The following is a 12,237-nucleotide window of genomic DNA, read 5'->3' as shown; positions in this document are numbered from 1 at the left end:
CTCGATCACACTGGCCGGCGACATGCTCCCGAATATGAATCCAGTATGCTAAACATTGAGCTACTCCACTCGGTGAAAATTTGCGCTATCCGTCGATTATCCGGCAGGATATCGCATAGTAAAAATTTAGAAGTGTTGTCCCTGGCTTCTGTCTTTCCCATTCCTTTTTAAAGGCTAGACTGCTAGACTGCTTCTTTTTATGGAAACAGTCATTTTTCACCAACTGCCACATAATCGTGTAATTCAAACAGTGATCTAATAGTGTCATATGAATTTTTATTCTAGTCTCTGATGACAGCACCAATTCTTTAGACGATGACCGGTTTCAGTCCGTAATGACCATCCTCAGATCTTTTTTACACCATGTCCTAAAATGATACGCCCATAATGGCATCGTCAAAACATATAAATATAATCAGCAAAGCATCGTCACATAGCTCTAAAATAAGGTGTAGAATAAGCCACATCGTCCACATAGTGATTATTGCAACAATCACTATGTGGACGATGTGGCCTATTCTTATTTTAGATCTATATGACGATGCTGTGCTGATTATATTTATGTTTTGACGATGGCATTATGGCCGTATCACTTTAGGAGATGGTGTAAAAAAAATCTGAGGATGGTCATTACGGACTGAAACCGGTCATCGTGTAAAGAATTCATATTGTGATCAGAGACTGGAATAAAAAAGCATTTCACAGCCATTTTTCGTGTCGCAAATAAATATGCAATAGTAAACAGAGCTGACATGACGATTATGCCGTGCAGAAGGAAGTTGTTGCGAACGAAAATTGTCTCACAGCAAAGCTAAATCAAATGTTGTGATTCAGTCTGGAACCGCGCGACCGCTACGGTCGCAGGTTCGAATACTGCCTCGGGCATGGATGTGTGTGATGTCCTTAGGTTAGTTATGTTTGAGTAGTTCTAAGTTCTAGGGTACTGATGACCTCAGATGTTAAGTCCCATAGTGCTCAGATCCATTTGAACCTTTTCAAATGTCGCGCTGTACCGAATAATTCGGAGAAGTACCGAGCAAAACCAAGACAGGCCAAGACTTGACCCACTACGCGGACCGCAAATGGTGCTCGAATGTAGTTTCTCTCCCCATGGTCGACTGTAAAATACACATAAGCAGTTGTGTAGGAAAGGAGAAACCTAGCGATCCAGCCAAATTTTGTAACGGTTCACACCCTGTGAGACGTTGGCTATTGCGGGCTTTCGCTGACCCGTGTTTGGAGGCGGAAGACACGTGGCACCTCGGCATGGCGCGCTGTTGCCAGATTGTGAAGCTCGGCCGTGTGTTACAGCGCGTGCTGCTGGAGCACCACAGCTGTGGCGGGGAGCCGGTGTCGGTAATGCTGCACGGCATCGAGCCGGAGGACATGTACCGGCTGCTGGAGCTCATGTACCGCGGCCGGACGCAAGTCTCGGCATCGGAGCTGCCGCGCCTGCTGGAGACGGCGGCGGCGCTGGGCGTGCGCCTGCTACAGTCCAACAAGCTGCGCGTCTGCGCCGCTGGCTCCGACCCATGGGCAGCCGACGTCAGCACTGTGAACGAGGCGACGCTTCCTGAAGGCCAAGCTAGGCAGTCTGTACTTCAGTGCGACAACCAGAGCACGGTACGCCATATTCGCCGCAGCAAGTCATTTCAGTACGGCTGTTTTGTTACTCGTGTCAGGCGAACGTTCTCCACTTTACTCTGTCCTGTACTTCTGGCTCAGTCTGCTGTAAACTTCATGAATTGCATATCAGCCAACACTCCATTTCTTATTCACAATTTTCTTTCTCTAATCCATGCAATCTTTCCTTCAATACCTCTTTGCTGTGAGCAATTTATTCTGAGAAATGGTCCCAGCCAAAACGTTTTCCTCATTCCTAGCAATCCCCCTACAGTACCTTTATTTCCGGTCCTCTTCATTCTTTATTCCCTTAAATCATTTGACCCAAAAAAAAAACAATTGGAGAATCGTTCTCCTCATTCTACAGGAACATTTTTCGCCGTTAATAGAACATTCGCGTTTTCAAAAACACTTTTACACTTACACTACTGGCCATTAAAATTGCTACACCACGAAGATGACATGCTACAGACGCGAAATTTAACCGACAGGAAGAAGATGCAGTGAGATGCAAATGATTAGCTTTTCAGAGCATTCACACAAGGTTGGCTCCGGGCGACACCTACAACGTGCTGACATGAGGAAAGTTTCCAACCGATTTCTCATACACAAACAGCAGTTGACCGGCGTTGCCTCGTGAAATGTTATTTTGATGCCTCGTGTGAGGAGGAGAAATGCGTACCATCACGTTTCCGACTTTGATAAAGGTCGGATTGTAGCCTATCGCGATTGCGGTTTATCGTATCGCGACATTGCTGCTAGCGTGGTTGGTCGAGATCCAATGACTGTTAGCAGAATATGGAATCGGTGGGTACATGTACGACCGCATGTTGCAGGTCCTGTACGGGCCTTTCTGGATACAGAAAATGTTCGACTGCTGCTCTGGCCAGCACATTCTCCAGATCTCTCACCAATTGAAAACGTCTGGTCAATGGTGGCCGAGCAACTGGCTCGTCACAATACGCTAGTCACTACTCTTGATGAATTGTGGTATCGTGTTGAAGCTGCATGGGCAGCTATACCTGTACACGTCATCCCAGCTCTGTTTGACTCAATTCCCAGGCGTATCAAGGCCGTTATTACGGCCGGAGGTGGTTGTTCTGGGTACTGATTTCTCAGGATCTATGCACACAAATTGTGTGAAAATGTAATCACTTGTCAGTTCTAGCATAATTTATCTGCCCAATGAATACCCGTTTATCATCTGCATTTCTTCTTGGTGTAGCAATTTTAATGGACAGTAGTGTGTTCTTGTTCCAGTCTTTCACTTCGATGATTTTCTCAATGGAACCCCATGTTTGCTGGTTCTAATCACTATGGTGTAATCTGTATTTCTTCTCGTTCCATACTCTTTCCTCATTTGTTCGATACCTTTTCCTCCAACCTCATTATGCAACACCTCCTGAAATCTGTATGGACATCCTGTACCATACCAATTCAAGTGTTTTACGACTTTGAGTCTCATTTTAATTCAATGGGTAATGTGAACAGTGATATATAGTATACAAACTGTGATATATAGTATACAATGGTATAGAGTATACATATAAAGAGTAATTTAAATCAAAGAGCGTGTAATAACCGTTTAAGTTGCTTATTGTGACTCTTGCTAAAGTAGACTTGCTGGTGTCATTGAACTGAGCCTTTTTATATCAATGCAGGAGACGAGGAATCCCTCAGAGAAAGACGTTGGGACTGCTGAGCTTTTGACGACGGGTAGCATACCACCGTGCACAAGTGCCTCATCCACCAGCCAGTCACATGAATCGTGCAGCGGTGTTCACCAGGCTGAAGACAAAGCAAGTGATTGTCAGGGATCCAGCGCCATTCTGCCTCCAGTGTCACCGCCACTCCAACTGTCACCACCACCACCGCCCCCACCACCACCTCTACCTGCAACTTCACTACCACCAGCTATTGACAACCCACGACTGTCGCCCCCGTTATTCACAACAGCCCCTCCACAGCAATCCTGCACTATAGACCAGTCCCATGTTTCTCCACAGACGCATTCTCCCCACCAGAGCCGCAACGCCATGCTGTCTCCAGCGACACAAATACGGCCTGCTTCCGCACCACTACCACCACCACCACCGCCGCCACCACTGTCTCTGCCTGCATCCCCACTACCACCAGCTGCTGAAGGCCCACGGCTGTCGCCTACAGTATTCGCAGCAGTCGCTCAAAAGCAGCCATACACCATGGACTGGTCCCACATTTCTCTGGAGAAGCATCCCCCATGTGAGCAGTTGCCTCAACTACAAAAGCAGCAACAGGAGCGCCCTGAAGAGCCAGGCTCAGCGTCGCAGGGACAAGGGGACCCGAACGCAGCTTGCGCCTCGATTTACTCGACACCAGTTGGCGCCCACATACCAAATGCACCAGGCCTAATGGCTGTCTCGCCAGTCGACAGCTTTCAGCGTCATGCAGTGTCAGTCATCGAGCTCCATGACACAGGCAATATCTGCATCACCAAACCAACCATCCCTCAAGCTGAGAAGTTTCATGGATTGTTTGTGAAGCCAGATGACCAGGGTGACCCCATCCACCATCCACCGCAGTCAAGGGTTGCGTGGGAAACGCAGTCGTATTTCTTCCCCTTTCAACAACAGGTTAGTGACAATCACCTACATCACTTACTCATTGTCCACTTTAACGACCTGTACCCTTCACCGCAATCAACTACAGTTAACAGGAAATAATTCGTAACTCAATAACAGATGTTTCGTTTCGTCATGTTATCTTACTGCTCTTCTCTTTCTGCTCTTCTTCACACTTTTAGCCATTTCAGACCCAAATTTTTTCTGGAGAACAGAACATTTTACATTATGTGGTACTACTCTTAGGAGATTTTATTTTCGAAACTTACTTTGTACACTTTGTTTAGACTAAAATAACTAATTAAGGAACATTCTCTTTTGTAGCAAATAGGAAAATGATCATTCAATAATTAAATAATTACCATGAAAAATAGCAATAAAGATGTTCAGTTATACTGTAGAATACAGCGAACCAATCAGATCTGTGTATCTGGTGGTCAGGAGCTGCTGCGCACTGGTACACTGATTGATGATATTTTAATATTGATGCCCAACAGTTGGCGACATTTGTGCGTGATAAAACGGTTGAACAGCAACTAATGTGTACCTCAGGTTTCCTCTGGGAAAAAATACAACTGTGCAGCTAAGACACAGTAGAATTTAATTTCACAGTTGAAAACAGAGGGTCAGAAAGGGTTGATCTACGGTACTTCTCTCCCGTGACCATTTGTAACTCACATCGATTAGACTACCTGAAATAATTTACATTCTGAAATTTTTAGAAAAAGAAGCTTATCTCTTACATTCTACATGACACGTAGAAGGGTTTACGAATAGATGCAGCAGTTTCGTGTTTGCAATTAAATTTATTGACTGCATTAGAGACTAAACAGAGAAAAACTTTCCTCAACGTACGTATAATTTTATGGTAGTTCACTTTCAAGTAACCGTAATTTCATTCAAAGGTAGGTGAATTCTGTGAGTTGACTATTGACATAGGGTACACACGAAGTGTCGTAAGTTTATGACACAAGGGTTTCATTTTCAAAGAAACATTTTACTTACATTGCCGCCTGAACTGTAAATTGGTTCACAAAACCACACAGAATAAAATCTAGAACATATTGTCGTAATATGTTACCAAATAAAGGTGTGGGAAAAGTTACTTCTGTAAACCCCTAACAGAAAAGAGAGACTTTCGAAGTACATAAATTACTACGTTCGGGATAGCTAATTTAGCAATAGAAGGAACAGTAAACCTTAATCCATGCAAATTATCAAAAATACTTGAATGTACAGCACAGATTTTAAAGACCGTTTGGTATAGGACAGGAGAAGATACACAGAAATATGCTCTGAAGGAAAGGTAGAACATAAAGGCGTTAAGTAAGTAAACGTCCATAGGTCAAGAAAACAACCTGTTCACATTTGGTACCTAAGGCACACGGGAAGAACAATTAAATAATGTAGACAACGGAAAACAATGTTAAACTAACTAGAAACGGATAACAAATGTCTAATCCCTTAGTTTCTCTGAACTAAATTTACGAAAAGTCTCTTTCCCCTCTGCGGGAACATGATATGGCAGGGAAAAGGCACTCTCTGTAAATAGCAGGCTATCATCACAGCAAATAAGATTGAAGACGATTTCAGTTTTTTCTTAAATCGTAGCGTGTGTGGTGGTGTCATGCATATCTTTTTACTTCGAATGTTTGTAACACTATAGCGCAGTAAATCTCTAAATCTTTCAGACAATGTGGTCTGACATCTTGAATTGAGCAGTGATGTTTTGCAGCAGGTAAGTTTATGGCCATAGACAAAGTTTTCCTTCAGCACGACATTTTTCAACGAAATATTTTCCCGTATCTTACATTGAAATGACGTTACCATCTCCTAATGAAACGAAAGAACGTGACCCCTAAACTCGACGAACGTGTACAGTCAGTAATTGATGACGCAGCCAGTGAGTTCAGGAGACATCAGAAGCAATTAGTGATCCATAAATATGTAATGTTGAACATTTAGGTAATAACAGCAGTAACTGATTCGAATGGAGCTCTGTTCTGCTACCAGTGAATGTTTGAACTCGTACACAAAATTTGTTTTAGCTAAAGGCGTCCGCTTACCTTGCTCTATATCCAGCTCTCAGTCATGCCTTGTAGCAAGTAATACACGCTAAGACAAAAAAAAAGACGCACCAGGAAAGAATTACCCGAACAGGACGAATATCGATAGAAATGAGGTACATATATTGACAATGAAATGATCAAAATTTCAGAAATATTGCGTAATTTATTTAAGAGAAAGAGCTTTACTTGTCGAACAACTTTGTAACGAGTTAGTCCACCTCTAACTCCTAAGCAACCAGCTGTTACTAATTAGTAATGGTTTAGTTTTATCATTTGTAATTGTAATAGATGAAACCATGTGGATTTAAAACACCTGCTAGTTAATGCCTGTTAAAATATTAACTAGTACTTTTATTAATGTTGCAAGGATAAACAGACAAACGAAAGTTACTGAGGAATTACTAGCACGTATCTAAAATAGGTTTTCCACAGTATTTTTATGATATAAATTTGTATCTGCACATGTTGGTCTTTCGATTACGCTGTTTCGTATATAGGAATTGAGTTATTTATCAATAAATGAATGCTTGGCATTGTCCTGATATATACGTATAATAAGAAACCAAATTTATAGAAAACTGTTCCCATTTTGATATACTTGAGCACTAAATATTACTTTCCGATTAATATTTTATTCTGATGCACGAGAAAAAAGAAAATTTAACTAGCTATAATCTGATGTGAAAATACTGTGCCAATCTCTGATGAACTAGTAATTAAAACTCTTGTGATTGGTGCTCGATTCGGTACAAAGTACTTTATGAAGAAGACAAGGGTTGGCCTAATCTTATTTATTGCAGTGTGAGTACCTAACTGCACTGTGCACATGACAAACTTTTTCTGTTACTGAATACGGTCTGAGGCAGTAGTTGGTAGTAATACGAGAAAACCGTGCCGCCTATTAGAAACAGGAGCTAACTGACAGTGAAAATGTTCCACTCACCAGCACTGAAAATATTGCGAAGATGGGCACTGGATTCACAAAATATCTTTGCTTCCTTTAGTCCAGTGCACTAAAGGTTGTGGAACTGCTGATGAGCAACACACAGGCCCGGAATATTACGAAGATCAACGATGACTATTTACGTAATAGCCGCAGTGTTGGCAGCAGTATACAAATTTTTCCAACCACTTTGAGAATAAAAAAGACTAAAAACGCCTTAAAAGAGGTAGATTTTTAATTTTTATTCAGCAACGTAGAAATGACAACGCAACGCCGTTGATTTGCAGGACTTAGCTAAAGCTGGATAGTCGTCTTCATCGTTACCTTCATCCTCCACATGGGAAAGAGAAGATAAGGTAGAATTTAATGGGCTCAACTTAAGTGCTTCAATTATCCCAGTTGTTTTCAGAACTAACGCACCGATTCTTTCTGCGAAGACTTATACGAATACCGAATATGGCGTTTACCAATTCCGTACACATTCGACTCCTTCCCTTCGTTTTCACGAGATTCAACTGGCTAAATATTTTTCTTTCTCGCCATTGAACCAAGGAAGTATGAGCATAGATAATGCAAATTCTACAAAGCTCTTCGAGAGGATTTTCACCGCTGGCGTCATGGTAACTGGAAACCTCACAACATATATCGACAGTATTGTTAACGTTATGTCATTGGACGATGATCAGTTTTTGCCTCTGTAATACAATTCTTGCAAATGTGTCACTATATAATTCAAACAATTGAGAGCTTTCTAGTAGGGCAGTTAAGGATTCTTTTATCACTAGATGAGCATTTGAAATTGCAAAGAGACAATAATGCTTCAATGTTATCAAGCAATCTTTGCTGTAATTGTTTGAAAAGTGAGCACACAAGTTTATCATATCCTTGTCTAATATTTTTTTCTTGTTCTTCGGTTATTTTGTTCCTAATTTATGAAATTCATTCTTCAGACGAGTATCCAAAATAGCTTTGTATTTAGGTGGTTTTCGAAATCATGGTCAAGATGTTTTCTCTTAACTGGAAAGGTGGTAATGATAACTTGGTTAAGAAGAGATTGAATAAGAACTATCGGTTCATCTAACAACTTTAATGGATCTATACCATTCGACTCGAATTCCTTATTGATTTCTGAAGGTATGATACGATAGGTTTCAAAAATAGCAAATATACTAAATGAAGAACTTCGAATAGAGCATTTCAGTTGTGTATTATTCTACGCACCGCAGGTTCTATAGATAAATATCTAGTGTCACAAGCTTAGGGAATTTTCAATGGTTCCTCTCCATCATTTAGGACTGAGAAAATCTGGCGGTAAAAGAGCTGTGTGATGAATATCGAGAAAGCCAGTTGTAACTTCCCCTAATCAAAACGTCGACATTTCTTGGAAGAGATTTTCCTGTTGCTGCAGAGATTGCCAACTGAGTGGAATGACAGATACAACGCACAATAATCAAGTGTGGACCCCCTTCTAAGTATTTCAACACACCGTTTTTAAGGCTATCAAACCAGCGTTTTCTGACCCTATTTTCCGCAATTTCTTCAAATCTAAGTAAACTTCTTTCAACGCCCATTTATTAGTGAGTGATACAATAGAATCAGTACTGAATTTTCCAAGCGTAAGAAATGTCAACACACATTTGCGAGATGTTTTACTGTGATAAGTTATAGGTATTGCTAGAAGTGTGACGCTAATATCAGTCGATTCGTTAGTTAAAATAGTGTACGTAGCATCATCATCAGTTCTCAGACCATTCCCAAAATAGGTCTTAAGGACATTCTTGATAATAACATTGTACTTTGTACGATGTAACTTGATCTGGCTTACGGTAACACTATATATGAACCTGTTTTTACACATTTCTCCTAAGTGATCACAAAACATTACAGCAGACTGCGCGGACAGAAATGGGCATGTCACCATTCAGCTTCGTCACGTCCTTCGGCATCCTGTCTTTGGGTGGATATGTAAGAAACTGAAGATTTATGTTTCTTTGCTTCTGCGTGATTTTCTACATGCTCCAATCGAGTTCTTACAGTACAGTGACACACTATACAGTATACTTTTGCGCCATCTCCAACATCTTGTGGTAACCACGGAACAAATTTCGGATTTTTCAATCACTCTTCCCTAAACATTTGGGTTTATTGGGTTCATCTTCACCCATTTCAGCCGAATTGTAATCAAAATCAATCACTATGACGAGAAGCAAAATTACAATAACTGAATAATATAAAGCAGCATTCTCGAATTTGTGTCTGGTTCAACTACTCGGTCCCCGAGCATGGAAATACAATGATTATAACAGAAATATTATATCACTCATTACTGAAGTTTGTTAAATAATTGTTTCAAACTTTCAATTAGCATTTTTCCAGAAATCTGAATATTTCACTTATACCTTTAAATAATACAAAATAAAGTCTAATAGTTCCGTACTTATGTACTTCTTACTCTCGTTATTTACACTGTTGAGTACCAGTAGCAATTGATCTTATGTTTCTTAACAGATTTTGTAGTACAACCACTTGCAGGAAACTAATTTTTTCTGTAACATGTCCAGAGGAAGTTGAAGGTATGGAAATGTCGTGTGACTAGGGCCTCCACTCGTGTAGACCCGTTCGCTGGCTGCAAGTCTTTCGATTTGATGCCACGTCGGTGAGTGCGTGTCGATGGGGATGAAATACAAGAAAAAGCTTTAGGAAGGATCAAAACAAATCTTTCGAAGAATGTGTTGTTAAAAGGACTAAAAGTCCACCAGACAGCTCTGTAAAAGGGTTAAATTTTCCATTAGCAACCAGATCTTAAATTTGCAACTAGATGGCCTTTCAAAAAAATTTGATGTATTTGGAAAACAACTAAAGTGGCAACATTGAACGACTGACGTGAAGACGTGATGCAACAGATACGTGCAATCACAGAGGAGTGAGGTATACGTTCTGTTGTTATCCACCTCATGATACTAACGCCTGGATTCTTAAGCTTTAACGAACTTATAAATGGTGTAGGGTACTTGGCAAAATGGTACGCAGAGACACAAGATGCTGTGCCTGTGATTAACTGCTTTCAGATTGATCCTAAACGAATAAAGACAATATAAAAGCCATCTATTTTCGTATAGATAATATGTGTTAAGGCTAAAGTTGTCATAGGTGCGAAATGAACGGCATCACGTCAAACTCACGAGAATTCTAAATTAATTTTAATGTAAAATAATATTAATTTTGTGAATCAGAAAAAATTAAATCAATGCTAAAATAAACTTTTGTTTTTGCACACGCTTGTAATTCGGATGTGCAGCTGTTCGGATTCTTGAATACGTATATTAATGTTTCGCGTATTATACCAAACATGGACATCTGCATGACCTGGTATCCTGTCCTGAGAGTTCTCGAGGTATCCTGTCCGCTGATTCTGAACCCCTTTCCTCGATGGTCCTATGTTCCGATGATTGATCCCATGTCGTCATCTAGCTGAGTCTGCAGACTCAGTCCTTCGCTTTCTATCTGTCTGCTACAATGCGAGCTTCGTGAATCCATCCCAGTTAAAATTAAAGAATGTTTTTTTTAATTTAAATCTCTTTTAAAAAGATGGTCATAAACAATGAGGTACTTGGGTGATTGTGTTGAGGTACTGAGTGAACAGGAGACTTAACGAACAGGAGACTTAACGAAATTACTACTTATGATCGTCATATGACTAACATTCTCCTAATAAAAACAAGAATTTGTAAGTAAGGATAAAGGTTGAAGGTCCTGCGTTAAATTTCTGTTCTTGGGATTTTCCTTATCACTTCATCCTAATGAGTGAACAAAAAGCGATTAAGCCCCTGTGTGAATTACATAATTCAAGACATTTATGTGGGAGAATCTGCTATCCTAAAACGAAAATTTATAATATACCTATCCCACTAAATGCTCGTGAAGTGCGAAACTTGCAATTTAATGACAAGTGACATTTAGTTGATTTAAGCACTGAAACATCACCATTCCCGTGTCTCAGTCAAGGGGCCAGTGTAGTGGCACGATGACTTTTATCTCAGCCTATGCAATTTATGTGAATGGACAGTGACTTTTCATGGAACAGAAAACAATACATTTCAGACGACAAAGAAACTCGTATAGTTTTTTGACATGAATGTTCAATTACATTGATCATTTTTTTAACCTTTTTAACCTTTTGCTAACATAAATAAAATAGTTTCACTGTCAATATCCTTTGCCTTGCATTTTTCACTCTTCCTATATGCCCTCGGCTTCGTAAATATATGGTGCATGTAAGTCAAGCTTTTCTTCAACAGTGCCTTGGGAACAGAATAGAATCCATTGTATTCTGGTCTCATTCCTTTTAATCACCGTATCGCATTTTACCAGCTCATATTAAGGAAGAAACGGTGAGTTTTTGCAATGAGATTGGCAGGCTTGGCCGTGACCTGTTCACCCGTCACTGTTCTCATCTCACTGAGATAATAATCAGCTATATTTGTCACACGATACCTGCATAATTTATCTGACGAAGTATGATGCACAAGCGTGAATAGAAATTGGGGCATATATAATTTTAAATTTAGCGATATTAAAATTCTTTAAAACAAGCCCTTTAATTCCGAAGAAATGTTTCGTTGTCTTTGTTCTTCAACGAAATTCAGAGGGACATCTATTTAATAATGGCCATTTTATTATTATTGTGGGGTTTCTTAACTCAGATTATCTCTCTCTGATCTAACGGTCTTCTTATGTGATCTAAAACGACAGGCTGCACTGTCCTAACAAAGTGATTGCTTGTCCTGAATAACTACTTAACTTTTGCGACACGCAACGGAGGGGTGCCCAGCTGTTTGTACGTATCTTGATTGATCAGTGACACTGCAGCTCCGGTATCAAGCTGGAATGGTATTACTTTGCCGTTAATGTCCCAATCTACAAAAAGTTTATTGTCCTGCTGGCGATAAGAGCTACTATCTCGTGCAACGTGAACCGACACTGGTACAGAATCACTTGTGAC

The 12,237-nt window shown here is 40.3% G+C and overlaps 1 protein-coding gene across 1 annotated transcript in view; it reads left to right on the top strand.

Annotated features, from left to right (window-relative positions):
- The first annotated feature begins 1,266 nt into the window (after positions 1-1,266).
- LOC124805494 (zinc finger protein 2-like) overlaps positions 1,267-12,237 on the top strand; it is a 92,817-nt gene continuing 81,846 nt past the window's right edge. Inside the window, exon 1 of the mRNA XM_047266057.1 lies at positions 1,267-1,623. Coding sequence (XP_047122013.1) covers positions 1,267-1,623 — 357 coding nt within the window. The remainder of the gene's footprint in view (positions 1,624-12,237) is intronic.

The sequence above is a fragment of the Schistocerca piceifrons genome, chromosome 7 (genome assembly GCF_021461385.2).
Source record: "Schistocerca piceifrons isolate TAMUIC-IGC-003096 chromosome 7, iqSchPice1.1, whole genome shotgun sequence".
NCBI lineage: Eukaryota > Metazoa > Arthropoda > Insecta > Orthoptera > Acrididae > Schistocerca > Schistocerca piceifrons.
Note: the sequence above shows the minus strand (reverse complement) of the source record. Positions and strands in the feature narration are given on the sequence as shown.